Below are 22,376 nucleotides of genomic sequence, written 5' to 3'. Positions count from 1 at the left end.
ATTTTATCAAGCGCTTCCCTAAAAAATAATGCAGTATCGACTAGCATATAGTAAGGGAGCACAGAAAGGCATAGTGATGGCATGGTAAATATATGTGTATGGCAAAGTACAATAAATAGGCTGACTGGTAAAGCAGTCAGTTCATAGTATGGGAAAAGCATGTTAAACTGCACAAATACTGTGCGTAATAACATGGTCGTTTTTGTTTCTGTGTTATACTGTACCAGCCTGGATTTGCTAAAGTTAAAACCTAAAGGCGTTAGGTTTGGTGGAATTGTGTCGGTGTATGTTTTGTTAAGCCGATGCAAACTGACAGAACAGCAAAGGTACAGATTTAAAGCAAGATGCTTGCAAATGAACTGCAGTAAGGTGTGGTCTGCATTTCTAGAATTTGATTGTTTACCAGCAGAGGGCACCCTTCCTAAAAATCAGAAGGTAACTATCCTGGTAAATACACAAAAACTGTTGTTGTACATCATTGGTTTCAGAGTGTTAGTGTTGCTAATTTAGAAATCCATGAAGCAATAGAAACATAAGGTCAATATAATAAAGCTATTGTGAATGGTTTCAGTGTTGAATAACCACATCCCCTTACAAAAAAAGTATATAGTATTACTATTATGTACTATAGTATTACTATAAAGTACTATAGTATAGTATGGTACTTTTTTGTAAGGGTTGTCACACATAGTAACAAACTGTACAAAAAAAGCCACATTTTGACTAAGAATAAATAAAGATTTTGCTTGCTTATTTGTTTAATATAAACAGTAATGCAATCAGTATTAATGTACATGGTGTGTCATTTTCACTGGACTCATATTACACTGTACTTCCAGTTGTGGGTTAGTTTCAAAGAACACAGTGTATTGCCCAAGAGATCTCTTATACTGCCAGTTACATGCTTATGTCTAAAACATTAATAGTAACGTTAAATTCCTGCAAAGCGCAATTTAAGCGCAATTTCATTAGACATAATAAACAGGGTTATGCATGCCTATGATCAGCATAACTTACATCGCACTATTGACGTATTATAAAACTTACATAGCCTATATATATATATATATATATATATATATATATATATATATATATATATATATATATATATATATATATATATATATATATATAATATATAATATAACCTGGTGTTTACATTCTGGAAAAAAAAATCCCAGCGCTGTATGTTGGTTGGTTACGTCATTGGAGGGCGATTATGAGACTGTGCAGGCCAGTTACTGCTGGGAAACGAACACATTTCAGCAATTCATCATAATGAGTAGAACCCACTGTTGGCTGTAGAACGGGTCTGCTGTTACTCTGATAAAACAGCTCTCTCCTTTTCATTTTTTTTTTTAACACAACGTGAGAAATGGGGGTTCCTTGTGCCTGTGTGTGACAGGGAAATCAAAAACAATGTTTGCTTTTATAAACCACTCCTAAAAGTGTCAGCTCCACTGGGGCTGTATTTAATGTGGTGTCCAGTACATGACAATCCTTAAACTAACGGCCTCATGAAATCTTTAGTACTTAAATATCTGAACAGTGTACATGTGTGATCGAGTATCATTTTGTACCTTAACCACTTCGACGATACGTTATATTTGGAATAAAGGTAGATTTTACCTTAGATCTAAATGATAACTATTATTATTATTATTATTATTATTATTATTATGTGGCAGGTGAGTGATAATATAAAGAATTTTAGATTGTTCATGGGAAATTCTAGATTTTAAAACTAAATAAATAAAACAAGCAACAGTTACACTATGAGAATTAGCTTTACCCACAGCACAGGATCTTATTATATATGTCAAATTCTCGTACTGAGGAATGCTGGAAACACATAATATCCCCTTATGTCTGTTGGTAAGCAATACTACAAGAAGAGAGTCATTTTCCCCTGAAGACCAGAATAATACAGAGAGCTACGGAGATTTAAACTACCACATTAATAATAACACAGGCTTGTTAGGTTGTTAGTCTGATTGTTAATTGCAACAAGACATGATCAAGGGCAATGAAGCCAATTGACATCCCTGGATACCCCCCTTGGAAACAATATACCCCTTTTAAAGAAGGATGTAACAGGCTTGACATCTTCAATATGTTTAATTATGTATCAAAGCTTATGTATTATACTCCTTTCTTGGAGATGGTAGTATTAAGAACATTTCCTACCAAAAGAATTAGACAGAAGCCAAGGCAGTAAAAGCCATAGTGTTTATATAACTTTATATAACTGACCCCTTCTCCATCACAGCCTCACTCACCTGTGTTACAGTTAATGTTATTCCCTTTGAAAATTTAATATGCAAACAGATTCAGGGAAGGGTCTGGGAAACCAAATGTGTGCGTATTCGATTATGGAAAAGCAGCTTTTAATCCACTCACGCTTAAATGAAATCTGCTTGAATTCTGTCAAGTTATCCTTTTATAAGCTCCTTCCATATGAAAATTGTAGTTTTACGCTGGTTTGTAGCAGTCGACAAAGACTGAGACTTTGCATGAAAGATTTATAACTACAGTACATGGAATATACAAAATGCCAAAACTGTTACATTGATTCTTCACTTGTTTTAGTTTATTATTATTATTATTATTATTATTATTATTATTATTATTATTATTATTATTATTATTATTATTATTGTATTATTATTATTAATAATAATAATAATAATAATAATTAGTGTTAAGAAGTTTAAATGGTTGCTTCATGGTACCAGATTCACTATTGGAGTACATGATGCGAATCGTTACCAGGAAACACTCGAAATGAAAAATGAATTTTGAGTGAATTACTTTAAATGTTGGCAACAAGCTAATTATGATCCACTGCTACCTATGTTATGGTTTAATAAAGGACACTTTCAAATATCCATGAAATATTCCATTCTTTAAGTCACAGCTCAGGTATTTTGCATTTGTGTTTGTATGCCCTTTCATCACCATTTTGAAAGGCCTTTCCTTTGTTTCCTTCACTTTAGGCTCCATGTACAACCTCTCTGGCCAAGCCCTACAGGTCCGGATGGAGAACATCACTTGTGGTGACAGCAGCAGCAGCTGCAGCAGTGGTACCTCCAACTCCACAGACCAGGAGCAATGGGGAAGCCCCTACAAGACTGTGGAACTCGTCTTCATTGCCATAGTGACTGGGTCTCTGAGTCTTGTCACTGTGGTGGGCAATATTTTAGTGATGTTGTCCATCAAGGTCAACCGGCAGCTCCAGACAGTCAATAATTATTTCTTGTTTAGCTTAGCTTGCGCCGACCTGATCATTGGAGCCTTCTCAATGAACCTGTACACCGTATACATTATTAAGGGATACTGGCCACTAGGGGCGCTGGTGTGTGATCTCTGGCTTGCTCTGGATTATGTGGTCAGCAATGCCTCCGTGATGAACCTGTTGATCATCAGTTTCGATCGTTATTTCTGTGTCACTAAGCCACTGACGTATCCGGCCAGAAGGACAATCAAGATGGCAGGACTAATGATTGCTGCTGCATGGATCCTCTCCTTTATCCTCTGGGCGCCCGCTATTTTATTCTGGCAGTTTATAGTCGGGCAGCGTACCGTCCCTGACAGGGAGTGTCACATTCAGTTCCTCTCCAACCCAGCTGTGACCTTTGGGACGGCGATCGCTGCTTTCTACCTGCCGGTGGTAATCATGACAGTCTTGTATATCCACGTCTCGCTTGCCAGCAGGAGCCGAGTCAGGAGACACAAACCGGAAGTCCAGAAAGAGAAAAAAGCAAAGCCAACTAATTTTTTCAAAAGCCACATCAAACAGAACAACAACAAATCCTCAAAGCCGAATACAGAGGCAGGTGCAGCAGACAAGGTAAAGAACGGGAAAGTGGAAGAGTCTGTATCCACAAAGGTGGAGTCTATGGTCCATCCAGAGGAGAAGGAGAGTTCCAATGACTCCAGCACAGCTAGCTTCGCTCCAAAAGGCACAAAAGACAAAACCAACAGCGAGATCATTCCTGTCGGGCAAAGCACCAAGCCCATGCAAACGAACCCTGGTTCCAAATGGTCCAAGATTCAGATTGTCACCAAACAAGCAGGGAACGAGTGTGTCACTGCCATCGAGATAGTTCCAGGGGCTGGCCCCAAGAACAACTCTGTGCCCGAGAACCGGCAGGGCACTGTGGCTAGAAAGTTTGCCAATATTGCTAGGAACCAAGTCCGAAAAAAGCGGCAGATGGCCGCCAGGGAGAAGAAAGTAACCAGAACCATCTTTGCCATCCTTCTGGCTTTCATTGTAACATGGACTCCTTACAACGTAATGGTGCTAATCAACACTTTTTGCCAATCGTGTGTCCCTGACACTGTTTGGGCTATCGGGTACTGGCTGTGTTATGTCAATAGTACCATCAATCCAGCATGCTATGCACTTTGCAATGCTACTTTCAAAAAGACCTTTAAAAAACTACTCATGTGTCAGTACAAGAATATTGGATCAAGGTAAACCAGAGGACAGTTAGATATTTCATGTGACGTTAAAGCTTTTGGTGGAATCCATGACTGCTTGTGGATTAAATCCAAATGTACGCTTTAAAGATACATTTTGAATATTTTCCACCTGTAACTTTAAGGGTGCTTTTGGCTAAAACAAGAAGGCACTTTTTTAACTGTGACCCACAGCTGGAAATGGACAAGTTAAATAAAAAGCAAGTTGCTCTTTTTGGTGCTGCAGGTATAATGGAGGTCTGTCGGCACAACTGAGGTGCAAGATGGACCTCTGAGGCACAGGCAGAGGTCAACACTACAGCGCTGGAAATGCTAATCTAATTGGCATGTTAAAAATTGAACATGGAGCAACGCCTTTCAGCTATTACAATTAAATCAATGAAAAATGTTTTCTTGTTTCCTTTTACAAAGCAACATGTTAAAGCCTACTACTGAAACAATCATATTCCATTCAACGATGGCCTACACAAGTTCTCACTAAACACTAGGGAATATCCTTAGTAAATCGTTGACTGATATTTTATCCTCAAGAGAAAAGAAACAAAAAGGCATTAGCATGCATCATACAAAGCAAATACTCTGCAGATATAAAATACACCTGCATAAAAAATCATTACCAATTACAGTCAATGCAAATCTCCAGCGGTAGACCGAATATATGAGTATATACAGTTGTTTTAAAAGATCGACATCTTTTAAAACAAGTTGCCCATCTTGGTCTCCAAGCATGCAGACCGATTCAGTTGATCTTCAGCTTATATAGACTGAAGATCAAGAACAAATATGACTGAATTGTGTATGTAAACTAACCCAAGGTATTCAGACTGAATATCCAGATCAACTACAAATTATTATTTTTTATTCATTTTTTTTTAAACAATTTTCCAATAAGGAGAGACATGCAAACCACATTCAAAACAAAATGACGGAGTGAAAATGGAACAGAGGAAAAGGCTCTGCATCTTTATATTTTCCATACCCACCCAAACAAAGACATGTAAATACCATGACAACAGGAGCATTTGAGGACCTTCATACACATAAAAATGATTAGAAGTTTGCCTCTGTACTAGTATCTGGATGTTTGTACTTCTCTCAAACTTGTGTTTCTTGGAACTGATTTCAGAGTGATATTATTTTACAAGTTCAAATATAAAGCTGTCTTGGATGCAAAAACACCTGGGAACTTTCTTCTGTCAATAGTAGAGATCTTCAGCAAAGAGGCTTTGATAAATTGACTTTGATCGCTGTTGGCATTTTATGACCTGAACATTGGTCCATCATGTAGGATTCCCACCAAAGACGTAATTGCTTTACATGTGCAGTGGATTTACCGGGCTAGGGGTTGTCAAGATTGTAGTTTGAGTAAAATGTGCTTCAGTTTGTTATTTGCCATCCTTAATAATCTCAAGTACTGTACATCACTGAACATGCATCTTTGCAAGAATTCCAGTAAAGCTTGGTGCACAGAAGAACCAATCGATGCAGGCAACCAAGGAGTGTGGGGGCCGGGTGATGTAATGCAGTTGTTCCCCTCAATTAAAATATAGCTATTTTAATTTTTGGAGTTCTCCGGATTAGGAACCAATAAGGTCACAGAAGAAAAGAAAAAAAAATAAATTAAGTGTGTTGCTCCTGCTATAAATGAACTGGCTGTTATTGGGTTATTCAAATATTGTATTGCGATATATTAACTGGATGTTTCCTGAATACAGCAAAATTTGAACTCGTGTAAGCTGTCAGTGAGGAATGCTAGCAGATTACTGCTTTCTGCTTTCATCTTTATACTGTGTCGCTGTCAGTGGTCAACACAATTTCATTCCTCAAACACTAGACAAGCATCACTGGTAGCTTCATGTTTCTTTATTACCATCCTGCTAAGGTTCTTCATTCAGTGCGGTAGATGTGCTGTTTTTGGGAATCAGTTTTCTTAAAGTGCCACTTTTCTGTGTTGAAATGATTTGGAACAATTAGTACAATTATTATATTTCAATAAGAGTTCTGAAAATTGTGAACATGACTACTATTCAGAAAGTGTGCTTAAATTAATTTGAACAAGTACAAGGAGAAAACTACAGGAGACAGCACATATATGAGAAGTTTGAGCTTTTAATAATCTGAAAAAAAGATATGTACAAAAAACATGACCCTATAGCTGTATATTTCTAAGACTGGTCATAGTTTACTTATGGTAAAGCATCCTATCCTTTCTGAGTTAAAGCTCATATTTTACTTTGGGGAGATGCATTTGGTACAGCTTTGTAATCTTAAATGTAATGGCACAAAATACCTTTTATGTAAATAGTATGTAAAATATATAATTAAAAATATATATATCAGTATATCAGTATATTGTTACAATGTGTTTGCAGCAATCTTTGATTAATTCCTGTTACCTGTCAATTGTTCCATACCATTTACAATATACACATTTTAAAAATGTATTACTTGTCTTTGTATTTAAGTCATAAGTAGAAAAAAATTATTAAAGTTACTAACTTAAGACCACAGATTATTCAAAATGTATGTTTGCCTATACTGCACATTGAAACCCTGTATCCCTAAAGTCTCATGATTGAGCAATTAGTTATAAATGCTACAAGTACAGCTCCATTAAAATAATGCACAGAAAGAAAGTCGATAATCAACAAACAAAATCATATGGCAGAAAGTTAGTCTAGTCCTGCTTTCTTTACAGAAAGTGAGGTCAGTCATTCCAGCATTAACAGGACAGCTGTCACTCAGAGGCAGTAATGCTTGGATCTCAGAGCTGCTGAAACCCCAGAGAAGACAAAATGCCAATACATCATACAACAATAAGAGCTTTCAATTTGAAGCCTGATCAATTCAATGAATGTGCTATCTTTTCTTTCCTAGTGGCTTTGCCATTTGAATGGAAAGCCAGACACGACACAAAGGGAACTGTCATGATGTCCTTATTACTGCTTCTCCCTTAGTGCACTTCTGTCAGATTGAAATTCTCAGCACTAGCCGTTTGCCTGTCTCTGGATAGCTCAAGTTATTTTTCTCTGAAATCCAGCGTTGCAGCACATAACAGCCAGACTCAAGCACTCTTCTTCTCATTGATACAAACTCTTGTAGAGCAGTAGCAAAAATATTTAAAAACAGATATTTCTTAAAGTGTGATCCCTGTAAATCTGATTAGAAAAGTGAAACATTCTTCAAAATCACCCCTCCAAAATATTTTCTCCAGGCTTTGATCCCCCACTCCCCACTGAGAATGGATAATCATTTTTTACACTTGAAAAGGCTTTTTCACTTCAACGAGTTATGCTTCCTCATTCTATGTTAGTCAAAAATATACTCATTAAAACCAAAGCACACAAACAGGCTGTTTTCTGCGAGATGCACACAGCATTACAATGCATTTCTCCAGCACCCACACAGCGAGCTCCTGCAGAGAAAAACTGCAAGCATGAGCAGTGTGGAGCACAGAAAGAGAGAGAGAGAGGGGGCGCTTCTGGGTCTCTACATTGAGGGAAACTGTTTACAAAGGTTAATTGCAATTTTTCATATGCTTCTATTTAAAATATTAATAGATGTAATCAGTTTCTTATCCTTAGGTCACAATTAAAATGAATATGATTATGCTCCCATTTACTTTAGGAATTAAACATAAAGGTGCAATCAGCAATTTTCTAATCACAGTTCTGGGGTATTCACTATGTGAGGTTTCAGACAGGACACCAGGGTGATTATTCAGTTAATGAATGTTTAGTACTCCTTTATATTTCAAGCAACACTACGCTCGAGAAGAAACAAAAACTAACAAGAATCCTCAACAAATTCAACAAGAAAAAACTAAACTGTCATATCACCTTTGGCTCTCCAGCCAACATTCAATCCAATTAGCAAAGACTCCACCCTACCCAGTCCAAGTCACAAGGTCTACTGGCTGATGTTGGGTGCTTGTATTTACTTGGAAGGGGTTACTATTTGAATCCAGGTCTTGACCAGTGCTAGTCCCTGGAACTTTCCCAGCACATACCAATCCAGTACCTTTCAGTTTATTTCAACACCCAGGTTCAATTTAGGGTTAGTTGAAACCAGGCTCTGAGCTGCGCAGCTAGTTCATTAACATTGTTATAACAAGTGTCTGGATTTTCAACCTGCCCTTATGTCCTTTATATATAGAAATAAAGAAATCCCCATTCTGAAAATAAATGCATGGTAGTTTAGAAGAGAAAGGAAAATGTAATGCAGTACAGTTGTCAGACCTTACTAAATTAAAGGCAAGCCATATTCTAGCACAGTGGATAATAAGAGCCCTGGCTTGGAGTTAACCAGTCTTATTCACTGCTGAAATGCCATCTGGTACAATTGTGAATGAAGCAGCAGGTTGATATTATTGGGAAGGGTTTGCAGTGGAACAGTCAATACCAGCCACAATGAAGATCAGCGGACTATTACTTTTGAATGTTTGAAGAAAACAACTTTTAAACAATGTTTCAGAAGATTTTTTTATTGAAAAAAAATTCTAAAAGTTCTTTTTTCAGTGGACAGCAAAATGTGCGAGTTGTATACACTACATTACACTTGTATAGGTTTTCAGAAAAGAGTTTACCAAAAAAAACAAACAGTCTAACTTTTCTCCTTTTTAAAAAAAAAAAAAAAAAAAAAAAAGGTAACTTCCCAATAACGCCTGGAAGTAAATAACCCAATACTACTCAAAAAAAATAATAATAAAAATCAGTCTCCAAAGTCTGTGTAATTATATATAAGTGGCGTCAGGATTTACAATTTAGCAAATTCAAAAATGCCACAAACCAGGGAATGTAACCCTGTTGAATTGTTAGTATTACCATACACTAAGTCACAATTCATATTTTTAGACAAAATAAGTCAGCATTTTCCCTATTAATTCTTATTAACCACCAATCTGTTTCTCCCCCATTCTTCTTTCAATGAAGCATTATAAAAAAATAAAACTATCTGTTACATTTTCCCTATTTGTGTTTTACAAGACAGTCTACAAAAAATATGAAAAAAAAAACACTTCAGAAAAAGTACTGTACAAGTAACAAAAGGAATTCATCTTGTAAACTTTTCTTTCTTTTTTTTTTTTTTTTGAAAAGGAGGCTGGTCTTTATTAGCAGTTACACAATGCCGGTTGTCCCGAAATGTTGGCAAAGAGGGAGGTGGAAGAAAGATTGTGCAGTAGCCTGGAGCAGAGAGAAGACGGAATTATTGCATCTACTTCGTCGAGACATCTTTAGTTCTCTTTTCCCTTCCCCTTTTTGCCTGTTAGGGACATAAATAAATAGGACATGTTAGAAAAACTGTTACTATCTTTTGAGCAAGCCATTAGCAAGTAGACTAAGCCCTCCTCCCTTGTTTAGCGACAAAAATAAGTGGATGAAAATGTAAGAGGTAGTACAGGGTAGTTAGTATAGTACTAAAATCAGATATGAAAATAAACTTACCCATAAAAACAAACCTTTACTTGAATTGTTTTTAATATTAGACCTCAGTCCTTTCAGACACCTTAATGCATTGTGCCAGGTGAAACAGCATAAGCTCATCTACAATGAGACAAAGTTAAGCAAAACTTGGAACACAGACCTTTGGACTTTGACTTGGTCTTGGGGGAGCAAGGTTTGGTCGCTTTAATGGTCTGCAGGCACTCAGCATTGTACATTGCCCTTCTGAGGGTACCAGAACGGTTCTTCACACCTGTGACAGGGTCACACTCCCCCCAGTTTCCAAACTTGTACTTGCAGTCAGCTGGAAGAACAGGAAAAAGCACCTTTTACCGATGCTGAAAAGCAGTCCACAGTAGATCACTCATTCCCACAAGCTCAATATTCCTGTACACCATCAGGCCGCCTGCCCTCCAAAACAAGGAATTTCATTTGATATTGTTTAACAAATAGCTGACATTCTCAAACTTACCCCCAAAGTCCTTCTTCCAGTTGCAGGGAACTTTGCACTTGAGTTTCGTGGTCTCCTCTTGGCAGGTGCCCTGTCGAGAGCCAACTCCGCAGTCCCCGCTGTTGGGCACACAGGGGCCCCAGAGCCACTCAAAGCAGTCAGAACCACCCTTGCCCTTTCCCTTATCTGTAAGGAATTAGAAGAGATGTCTCTGTAAAAACCTGTATTGCAATAGACCCTTAAAATGCAAGCTCCGTCTGGGATGAGGATAGGTGCAGTTTGCCAAAATGGAGGTCTACATCTCTTTCTAGAACCTCAGCAAACCCTGAGGACCGTTAAATGTATACTGGGATTTTATTCAATTCAGTTTTTGGGGGAGGGAATTTAATTGCATTCTGAGACTCTTGTGCATGCATGCACCCATGAAAATGAAGCTTGAAGTCAAACTGAAAAACAGCACATGACCACGTTTTGTTTTATATGCTCGATAGCTTCTCAGAAAGATGTGCTCAGTTTAAACGGCTCTGGACTCTATCAAACAAACTGAAATGCTGACAGACAACAAGCAGGTATTGCACAGTCAGGAGACACTACTGACCTCTTGAAGACCACTTAGCAGTTTACTTCCTACATTAACTCACATGATTTAAAATGTGCCTCTGTTGTAGCGAATTACTAAGCTTCATCAATGAGGTTGCACTATGAAAAAAAGGTCTTATTTTCAACTCAATCATTTTGACTTTCTGAATTCCAAATGCAAACATCATGAACGGTCCTTCTGCAGGACATCAAACAATAACTTTAGTGGGAATGCTGGCAAGTATTCAAACTGGAAGTGAATGCATAGCAGATACATGTAATGCCTTTGAATTCCTTTTTATGGGAATTAAATTCAAAAGGAATGGCACTATTAAACCATGTGTTCACCCGAGGTTGAGATTGAACTCACAAAAACAAGTGTCACTCACCTTTCTTATTTTTCCCAGCTTCTGAGGTCACTGCCATCAGAACCACCAACAGCACAACAACCAACAAGAAGAGACAACGCATTCTGCAGAAAACAGAAAGAGTAACATACTGGTAAAAACACATGTATTGAAAGAGTTAACATTACAGGTAAATTTCCCTTTGTCTCATTGGAAAACACTTCTGTAACCTTTACAACGAGAGAGAAGTGCCTGGCTGTTAGTTCTGACATTCCGTATCCTAGAGAAAGGTTTCCCTATCCTGGTCCTGAGGTACCAGCGTCTGCTGCTTTTCATTCCAGCTTAGAGACTTTTTTAAAAACTGACAACAACCCCTTCCCTCTCACAACTGCAAGAGTCTTCAGGTTATAATAAACAGTAAATTACCAGGTAGCCTTAAATGCTGATGAAATCTCACCCAAGCAACTGTGCCAGGTATGCTATCGGAGGATGCGAGCATTGCCAAATCTGCCATGCCAAGGTGCCAGGGGCTTTTTCTTTGTTCATCATTAAGATCACACATGTCTAAAGGATCTTGGCAACTATCAGAAAGCTTTGATCTAACTAAATTTAGAATGACCGTTGCACCAGTTTCAAAACACACTCTTATCAGGGATGTCCACTATTCCAAAACAATTCCCCCCAACCACTCTAAATGATGATAGCTTATCCAGGTGTCTGATCTATTTTACCAGGTATGCGTGTATTTCAATCGCAAACTTCCCAGGGGGTGTGAATTCCTTCAGGTCCTTGTTAATACATATCAATTGAAGAATGCTGTAGCTTCAAAAGCACTCCAGAAGAGTTTTCTATCTTAACCAAACCTCATGACACTACATTAGTTGCTGGGTTTTCAAAATTACAGAAGTGTGATTAATTCAATAGATTACACACTGCAGTTGTGGTTTGTCACTCCTTATCAAAACGTAATCACCAACAATGAAGAACGGATGTACAGATATACCGGAAGACACTTCAGGACTACCAAAAACACACACTGTGATAGCAGTTCCACTTTAATCCATTTTTTTCATAGCATTCCCCTGAAATGTATTTATACAGGGGATAAGGTATTGTTCAAGGTTTCCATTAAAACAAGTCCCAAATACCATGCGACAACCATGACCAGGGGTTATTCTCAAATCAATAGAGATGCGGCAATACAAAAGGATTGATTTTTCCATTCATATCAGCACTTCATGCCCATCGGCCAAGTTCCAAAAAAGGGAATTTGAATAAATTCCATTTGGGAGCAGCACCAGCATGGAGCCGAGAGAGAGAGGAAAGAGATTTTATGCATACACATTCAAAATGGTACCTGCAAGTGAATGGCCTTTCCCCCAGGGGCAATCACGCCTACATACCATCAAAAAGCTAATACAATGGAGCTCCCGAGTGGCGCATCCGGTAAAGGCACTCCACATGAAGTGATGGATGAGCCCTACAGCCTGGACGTCGCTGGTTCAAGTCCAGGGTATTCCACTAGCGACCGTGGACGGTAGTTCCCGGGGGGTGGCGCACAATTGGCTTAGGTCGACCAGGGTATCCTCGGCTCACCGTGCACCAGCAACCCGTGTAGTCTGGCCAGGCACCCGAGGGCTTGCCTGTACACTGCCCAGAGCTGAGTTGTCCTCTGAGGTAGCTGCATGGTGGGTCTGCAGTGTCAAAAGCAGCAGTCAGCTGACAGCACACGCTTTGGAGGAGAGCGTGTGTTTGTCTCCGCCACTCCAGTCAGCGCAGGGCTGGTAGCAGTGAGCTGAGCCTAAAAATGATTGGCTATTGCAAACTGGGAGGGAAAAAACAACAAAAAAAACCTGCCAATATGCTTTAAGTAACTGTGGACGCCAACAATTTTTATTCACCCAAAACCCAATTAAAGTGAGACAATATGGGGTATAATTGAGAAAGGATACCCAACTCCTAGTTATTGGAAGCATCTTGTTGAATTGTTAGTAAAATGGTATGCTGCTGGTTGCTCTGAATTGACTAGTATTGTTATCACAGGTGTTACAGCATGTAATAGGTCTCACTTGAGTTTATAGATCTTCAATTGATCAAGGCAGGAAAATATCCAGGCAACAGTTCATTAAGTTCATTAGCACCAGGGCTGTACGCAGAACAAGTAGAATGCCTTCCCCCCTACTTAATGGTTTTCTCAGGACAAACTCGTTTACTACATTTCCCATAAGTACCCATTTATTGAACATCAACAGTAGCAGCACTCCTCAGTTTTATTTCTCACCAAATGCCTGCCAAATTAAATTGAAACGACCAAAAGAAAGCAGCAGGAGTCACATTTGAGAAAGCCCACATTAAAAAGACACTACTAAATCACCCAACATTTTAATAAACACAATTAACTGCCAGCGACCCAGTGGAGCATGACTAAACACTCCAACTCCATAAAGCCTTTTCCATCATTTAAAACTATGGACGTGTCGCCCTTCTTTAAAAGTATAGCTCTCATACGTTTTTGTTTAGTGTTTTTTTCCACACCAGTTAACATATTTTAATAACATTCTTCTCCCAGTCATAAAAGTTGAGGGCTTCTCTAGGCAACTCCTTTGTCTCAGTAGAAAAATTCTGCTCAGCAGGCATCAGATCACACACCAGGCCCACCAGGGTTGAGGCCTAGTGGTTTCTAAGAATCCTTTATCAGACTCTGTTAGAGCTACAGATTCCAAAGGCCTTTTTTTTCTAACCTCCCTTTATTACTTTTTTTATAAACATACAACAGAGAACCAATGCTGTGCTTTAGAACTCCTTTCTTCTGCTGAATGTAAACTTATTTGCATATTTAGACAAAACCCTCTAAAGATTTGGGGACATTTAATGCTTCTTTTGTAAAATGTAGAGTACATTTTGAGAACTTCCTGTGGTGCATCTGCCATTATTGTCCTGACAAACCCTCTATTCACATAGTAGATTCAAGAAAAACAAAACTATATTGATCTTCCTCTTCTCCAACAAGTTGCAAAACTGAAAATCTCTTAGGAAATCAGCACAACGGAAAAGGGAGATGCAAAACAAATAAGCCTTTATATCATTTCAAATTTTGCAAATAGTTAATGCACAAGCATATTTAGTTTTCATAAACCAGGATTTGCATTTTTTTTTTTCTGAAAGATTTCCAATAGAAATGCTCCATACTGTTATTCAGCTAACCAATGAATCCCAGAAATAAAATTAACCTTTTCAACAACCACAGCTGGTTTCCCTATACCCAGATTAGCACTAACCCCGAACACTCTCGTACCAGAGGAAAAATTATTATAGGTAGTCCAAGAAGTGTAAATCAAGGTCTGTGGAACGAGACATAAGTTAATATACAGAAAGGACAACCCAAAGACAAAGTTAGCAGAGGAAAATATATCTTCCACTTGACAAAAACATGCCTAGATCGCAATAGCAGCCTTGCTTCTACACAGGTCTGCAGTGTGGGGTTTTAAATCATGTTGGACCTATCTGGTAGCGTGAAATTTTGTCTGAAAAGCATGAAATTGCACTTGGTTAAAAGATGAACCGAAGAACCTTTTTATTCAATAGAACATTGCTCATCTTCCCAGGTTCCCAGAAATCCCTTGACAGAGGAAGCAACGAATGACCCACTGAGCAGAGGGCAGAGGAAGCCTTTAGGCAGGAGAATCATTGGCAGTTCAATGCACAAAAGACTTGGTGTTTCCCCAAGGCTGTCTGCAGCAAAAAACTGTAGCAAAACATAACCAAATACAATGTGCGGTCCTTATCTTGCATTTATGCTTCCCTTTTAGAAGCTGGTTACTTTACGCCAGCTACTGTTTTGATATGGTACAGTTAACATACCCACGAAAGTGACCAAAGGAAGAAAGCCTTTCCAAAAAAACAAAGAAAAAACTCAAAAAATAAACTGTGAAATATCTAGGGGAAATTGACACGTGGTTCAATGAATCGGTTTTTAAATATTCAAGTCATACTCAAAGGTAACTTGGTCATTATTGTTTTGATGACAGCCAGCTAAGCACAACAGAGAGAGCTTTTTTTTTTTTCTTTAAAACTTGACTTATCACTGCATCGGGGTCTGCAGGACAAACAGTAGAACAGGAATGTTCTGCTTGAAAACAGCCTGTTTACAACAAACACCCGCACATCCCCTCGCTTTTAGCCAGTGGTGGCACCAGCTGTGTGAACAAATTTACCCTGGCACTGCTCCAGATCTTCCAATTGGCTCTCAAACATTCATGAAAGGTCAGCTATCCCAGTGCCGACCTGCAAGGGATCAGTTCATTCTCAGCTGCCAGTGTGACCACCACCTTTTGAATTCTTGTTGTTCTAACATTGAGGCACAGCCTCCCGGCCTTATGTTACTGTGTTAATTCCTGCATGACAAACTGAGCCAAGAGTTTGGGTCGTTCACTTCCCCACTGGCATTCTGACTACAAGTTGTCAACTGGCAGCAGCTTAGCGAACCCCGTGAACTTGCATTAGGAGAGATAGCACTTTGAACAAAGACAGTTAGGAGGGAGACATTCTTCCAGATTTATTTACACTCCGGAGTTAACCTGACCTCACCATTCTGAAAATAAACTAAATCAACTGGGATCAAATCTGACCGCTTCTTGCAAAAAGCATCTCATTAAAAGAGAGACATACAATATATGTAGATGAGCAAACAATTTTTTACAAAGATATTAACATGGAAGATTGTTATTTTTCATTGGCTAGAAAAATGTTCAAACCTTTATCTTGCTCCACATTCTTTTTTTTATGCATATCTAAATGTCCTTCAGTAAAAGAAAACAATGTAGTGTTCAATGTCATTGATTTATCTTTGTATTAAGGTTACTGCATTTTTATTCATACACTCATTTTAGAATGGTTTACTGTAGGTGGCCTTGAAATGCCAGGTTGGGAGATTCTTTGCTGTAACAGTACATGCAGACACCCAATATACAGCCTTCATAACCCTAATTTTGAAAATAAAATCAACATGCAAGTGTTTGGATAACTGCAAAGTCTTAAGTAAGCAATGGTCTGGTCTCGCAGACCACATTCAGCACTAGCCTTGGACAACATTACAGTGCCTACAGCAAAGGAATATTAGCTTAGTTTCATCAATGTTTTTACCATGTATGGTAGCATCAGAAGACCAAATTGTAAATCAGTAACTCATTTAAAATACTTGTCTATCTGGTCAGATAATGCAATGTTCGTTTCTTACACAAACATCTCTTTGTTCTTAGGGAAACACATGCAGAGATAGCTCAGATGTTATTGCGGCAAAAGGTGCAGGAGAGAATGGGGAAGAAAACCTTTGTGCTCTTGAGCCCTTTCCTCTGTCACATTGTGATCGGACTGGAATCTTCACTCCCTTCTCTAAATGAACTCTGAGTGAAGTGTTTAAACACACACTATTCTCCTGCGATCGCAGTGAATCACAGCACTATAACCTCTGCAGAGTGCTTACATTGGAAGGTTTGCTTCAGGGGATTAGACCAGACCAATATGAAACGGCATGCATTTGCACTGGCAACCTAACATAAATTGTGTATTTAATACAATGCCATGTTTTTTTTCAGCCTTAACCTCGGTATTGTTTAACACAAAGAAGACTTGGAATCTTTGTTTAACACAAAGATTACTACTACTTTTTTTTTTAAACTTGTCTGCAACGGCTAAAACATTAGTCTCTTGAGTTTAAGATGAAGTATTCCAAAGCCGTTGTCTTACGTTAAAGGACCGTATAGTGCACTTCACTGTTGAAAAAGAACCCGCAGTGCCAGGGGCAGCAGCCGATCCGAGGCAATGTTGGCGAGTGTGTGCGCCTAGCGAAGGAACCCAGCATGTTCCCGTTGTTTTCAATCAATTGCGTGGAGGCTCCCAATTGTTAACCAAAGGAGCAATGCGCGCAATGTGTAATCCGTATTTGTTTAAAATGTCGAATGTTTTCAATAGCAACAAAGGAACGCAGGTACAGCAAACATTTACAAAAGCGCTCCTAAAATAACCTCCGGTACTAATCTGAAAAAAATAAACCCACTGGATTACACCTGTTAGAAACAGGATTTCTGGCAGTTTAAATAAAATTTAAAAAATCTAGCCAATGAATCTCACCTAGATCCGCCACTTGATCTGTGCCGCACGACCCAGTAGAAGTACCTTGTAGGTGTATTGAATATAGTTTTTGCCGTCTACGCGAATCAACGATAAAACAATGTTATGCAAACTTAGTTTTGCAGGCTCCCTAACTCCCGGTACAAAGCAGGCTACCTGTCGACGGTACTAGTTGGTACCATGACTCAAAACAACCCCGACTGTAAATTGACACAGTTATCAACCACTTCGCAGACATGTTAAATTAAATAATAATAATAATAATAATAATAATAATAATAATAATAATAATAATAATAATAATAATAAATAATAATTCCTCAGTGGACCTCGCTTTCCACTTTCTGCCCCGTCACTTGTACTTTTTCCACACAGACCGCATAATTTCTGTTGACCCATGTCACCCTGCGGGAGTAGTCCTCTCTGCCATCAATCAGAACCAAATATAAATTAAATGTTATTGCTTCACCTTTTACATTACAATCAAGAACGTTTACTGACACTCATTTCTGAATCAATTAGTATCTCCTGCTGTCCACGTCGCAATGTATAATATATTTCATAAACAATGTAGCACCCTAAACAGCTTTGTTAAAGTTTACTGCATATATAAAAGCAAGAGGTGTTCTGTAAAAGTACTGTGCAAATTCGGGTTCGTTATCTAGATAGGAAAGCAGTGTGCCCCCCTCCCCGCATAAAAACATGCGCAAAACACAACTAACTAAATTAAGTATTTTTTTCACTCTTAACTCGACATTACCAGAATAAACGAGTACACAGTTTTCACACTATCCTTGACTGATAAAAGTACTACTATTTCAGTTTTTTGTTCTATATAGGACTACAGTAATCGTAAAACTTTCGCTTGTAGTTTACCGAGTCTATACTAAAGTCCCCACGCAGTTAACTTAAAAAAAATGTTTGTTTATTGAATTATATATTATTCAGTTGCTATAAAATGTCACACACTATTACAAGTATCTACGCGCTCTATGTATCGTACAGTACAAAACAATGTGCAGGATTTATTAATTTTTTAATTTATTTTAACCAATAACTTTTTTTAAACTGCAGATTAAGTTGAATTAGTCGAAAAAAACTTATTCGGCAAATATGTACACAAACTTTTTTTTTTTTTTTTTTTTTTTAAAGAAACCGCCATATCAATATTTTATCACGTCTACTTACTTGGTTTAGTTCTCTTTTCTTTAGGGCAATTATAACTTTTCCTCAAAGTCTCTTGCTGTAGGAACTGCTCTTCCTGGGATCCCGAGCTCTTTCAGACTGCCTTTCTCTTATCTCTTGCGCCGCTCTTGTTTGTCAAAACTAGTTTGAGCTGGTCACATATGGACACCATATAAATTAACTACCCGGTGACATCATCCCCCACACGTGATAACAAAAAGAAAAAAAAAAGCTTTTAAAACACTTGCCGTCAACAATAAACACTTCCACTTGTACTGTTTTTAAACAATATCACGACTGCTTTGCAAGTCCAGAAACCAGATGATTCTCTATTTTATTAGTCAGTGGGTTGGTGTGAAATCTATTACCTGAAACCAAAACATGATGACCTATATGGCTGTTTGTTTTGTTGTCCAAAATCAATTTTTTTCCATTGAGTAGACAGTTCTCTGTGTCTATTGGTGTTGCATTCGCCGGATAGTTAAATTAAAACTATTGCACATGCCAATTGAAAATAATACGTGTTTATGACACTTGGATAGCTGAGAAGTTACTGTACATGGTAATTCTAAAGGGACATTTCTGTCTGGTGTAACATGACTGTGTAGGGTCTTCTGTTCTGAATCGAGAAGTTCAGATTCTGTTCTGAATCGAGAAGTTCAGAGCATTACACGTGTTATGCTGTGTGTCAGCTGTTAACAAACAAACAATGAAAACCCTCCCCTCCTCTTTGAATCTCAAACTGAGCTTTTCATAAAGGCAATATGCCATATTTTTATACAAGACATTTCTTAAAATCCAGTCAGTTGAACGTATTACTATCAGACTTTTAAGCACGCTTTTTCAAAGGTTAATTTCACTCATAAAAATACACTTCACAGTACCGAAACGGTGAGATTGTCATTGAAGATTAAAAGCTAATTGTATTGTAAAGTACAAACTTTGAAAACAAACAAACAAACAAAAGATCTTTAAGTAAGTTCAAACCGTGTGAATGAGGCTAAGACAACATTCTTTATTAATGTGTAATAAAAGTGACACATTCAGTCACAAATCTTTAATTTAGCATCCACTAGTGAAGATCCAACCCCTTTACAAATAAAAGATCCACATAACACAGTGGGATTCAGGTACTGTACATGGATGAGTCACACTTTTCATTTGATCAGAATTCCTAAGCAAAACCACAGAATTAATAAACAAGAGATATGCACACACACACACACACACAAACACACTCTCATGTCTGCTGCCTGCTGCCTGTTTAGATCAAAATGCCTTGGTTTAATCAAACACAGGAATATTGCTTTATTAATGGTGCCTTCCAGGACAGGGTCTACCAGAGCACTGTTGTAATGTGAGAAACTTGCATTCAATCAAATGGAGGCTGCAGCGCCTTTCCTTCCCTTGATGTTCCCTACATCTAAATGAAAAGAAGTTTCTAACCACACTGACACAACATTATGGCAAATACAGCCCGGCAGCTTAACCATCTTCCAGCTTTATCTAGTCTATTCCCAGCAGGGTGACGACAGCGTGGATTGGGCCTGAATGAAGTCTAAGGAACTAGACAGGTCGAAAATGGAAATGCTGAAGTGGCATCTGCTTAAATATATAATCCTGGCAGCCTCTAATAAGAATTAGCAACGGTAGAACATATTTCCCCAGTAATTTCTTCAATCATACCCCTGCAATGTAAGCCTGGGGATCACAATTTCAGTATAGTATACAGTTGTGCATTGTGATAATAGGATTGTTTGGATAATTCACATTTTTATTATGAATATGATTATTCGTAATAAAAGCATAAGAAGTTGCGATTGCGCATTGGACTGTTTGGCTGTGTTAGGCAAACACCCTCCTAGTTTCCTCATATTTTCCCCTTGCACTGTGCCTTAACGAGTAGACTTTGAGAAAGCACTGCTATGATGTAACTACAGGATCATTATCCAGACTTTTTACAAGGATGGGACATTCAAAATGGTAATAAAAATGTAATTTCACTTTGTGGCCAAAACTGTAATCTAGGACAATAAATAAAGCTAGTTGAAACTGGAGCTATGGTTCTGCGGTTGGTTTTAATTTTAACTACCGGTAAATCCTGACACATAATGACTACAATACATCTAGGAGCATTACTCATGTAAAGACTGGGAACATACCAGTGTTGCCCTGAAACTCTCTTCGCAGAATCAATAGCAGACCATAGCATTACCATATAAAAACAGGTGGAGCTAATGCACAGTCTTACCACTTCGGTAGCATCAGACCACTGGCTCAAACCATCGAGGCTGCCCTTGAGCGACCATTGCCCAGTGCTCTAATCAGGTGGTCTAAGTACAGGCTTTCAGTGATAGCTTATGTCCAATATCCCCTTCAGTCACTGTGTGTATAACTGCACCACATTACGTTTCTTATCTATGTATTTTATAATGCATATATGTTCTTGTCTTTCAAAGCTATGGCACGGTAACTTCTTAAACTCCATAGAGTTTTTTTTTTTTTTTTTTTATATTAAAATTTAAAAAAAGTATGACCGACGGTGATATACCTAGTACTACACACACACACACACACACACACACACACACACACACACACACACACACACACACACACACACACACACACACACACACACACACACACACACACTCACACACACACACACACACACACACACACACACACACACACACACACACACACACACACACACACACACACACACACACACACACACACACACACACACACACACACACACACACACACACACACACACACACACACACACACACACACACACACACACACACACACACACACACACACACACACACACACACACACACACACACACACACACACACACACACACACACACACACACACACACACACACACACACACACACACACACACACACACACACACACACACACACACACACTGACACACACACACACACACACACACACACACACACACACACACACACACACACACACACACACACACACACACACACACACACACACACACACACACACACACACACACACACACACACACACACACACACACACACACACACACACACACACACACACACACACACACACACACACACACACACACACACACACACACACACACACACACACACACACACACACACACACACACACACACACACACACACACACACACACACACACACACACACACACACACACACACACACACACACACACACACACACACACACACACACACACACACACACACACACACACACACACACACACACACACACACACACACACACACACACACACACACACACACACACAGAAGATGCTGCTTTATTAACAATCCCTCCGTTCCCAGTAAATAGTTGTCATTAACAGAAAGTTGCCAATAAGCGAAAAGCCCCTGTTTTCAAGTGTATATATGGAACAACGATATATTTGTATAAATAGGGCACTGAAATACATTTTTTTTTTAAATACTACAATGTTAAAAATGAACATGAGAAACACGAATTACACAAATATAGAACTGTTTACTTCATGCGGGTGTAAAACAAAACAAAAAGGGAGTGGGCTTAAATAGTACTATACAGCGATGTACTACAATTGTCCTTACAATGAGTAAAGCAAACATAAAAAAGATGTGTTGCACTTACAATCAATTTTAAAGATCACACTTTTAAAATTAGAAATTGTTCAACATTGTCTGCTTTTTACAATGTAC

General features: G+C 38.5%; 2 protein-coding genes across 3 annotated transcripts; one reads left to right on the top strand and one right to left on the bottom strand.

Moving 5' to 3' along the window:
- Positions 1–3,004: 3,004 nt before the first annotated feature.
- LOC121295051 (muscarinic acetylcholine receptor M4-like) lies at positions 3,005–4,483 on the top strand. Its single transcript, XM_041219346.1, has one exon. It carries the CDS (start codon positions 3,005–3,007, stop codon positions 4,481–4,483), a length of 1,479 nt encoding a protein of 492 aa, XP_041075280.1.
- Positions 4,484–8,952: 4,469 nt separating this feature from the next.
- LOC121294913 (midkine-B-like) lies at positions 8,953–18,762 on the bottom strand. Of its 2 annotated transcripts, none has more exons than XM_041219105.1 (5): positions 18,621–18,762; positions 11,346–11,428; positions 10,399–10,563; positions 10,069–10,230; positions 8,953–9,747 (listed from the first exon to the last, which is right to left on the bottom strand). In XM_041219105.1, the coding sequence occupies exons 2-5, from the start codon at positions 11,425–11,427 to the stop codon at positions 9,719–9,721; spliced, it is 438 nt and encodes a 145-aa protein (XP_041075039.1). In that variant the 5' UTR covers position 11,428; positions 18,621–18,762; the 3' UTR covers positions 8,953–9,718. The 2 variants fall into 2 exon arrangements, with proteins under 2 accessions (XP_041075039.1, XP_041075041.1); XM_041219107.1 differs by lacking the exon at positions 18,621–18,762 and adding an exon at positions 12,707–12,803.
- Positions 18,763–22,376: the final 3,614 nt, after the last annotated feature.

The sequence above is a fragment of the Polyodon spathula genome, chromosome 19 (genome assembly GCF_017654505.1).
Source record: "Polyodon spathula isolate WHYD16114869_AA chromosome 19, ASM1765450v1, whole genome shotgun sequence".
NCBI classification, from domain to species: domain Eukaryota; kingdom Metazoa; phylum Chordata; class Actinopteri; order Acipenseriformes; family Polyodontidae; genus Polyodon; species Polyodon spathula.
The sequence above is the reverse complement of the archived record's forward strand: the minus strand, read 5'-3'. Positions and strand labels throughout refer to the sequence as shown.

Bases quoted from the DNA above. Each gene is read 5' to 3' on its own strand.
- LOC121295051 (XM_041219346.1), top strand. From the start codon at position 3,005: ATGTACAACCTCTCTGGCCAAGCCCTACAGGTCCGGATGGAGAACATC.
- LOC121294913 (XM_041219105.1), bottom strand. From the start codon at position 11,427: ATGCGTTGTCTCTTCTTGTTGGTTGTTGTGCTGTTGGTGGTTCTGATG. The intron at 10,564-11,345 runs GTGAGTGACACT...AATTCCTTACAG, and splicing joins AGCTGGGAAAAATAAGAAAG to ATAAGGGAAAGGGCAAGGGT. The intron at 10,231-10,398 runs GTAAGTTTGAGA...CTGTTCTTCCAG, and splicing joins CTGGAAGAAGGACTTTGGGG to CTGACTGCAAGTACAAGTTT.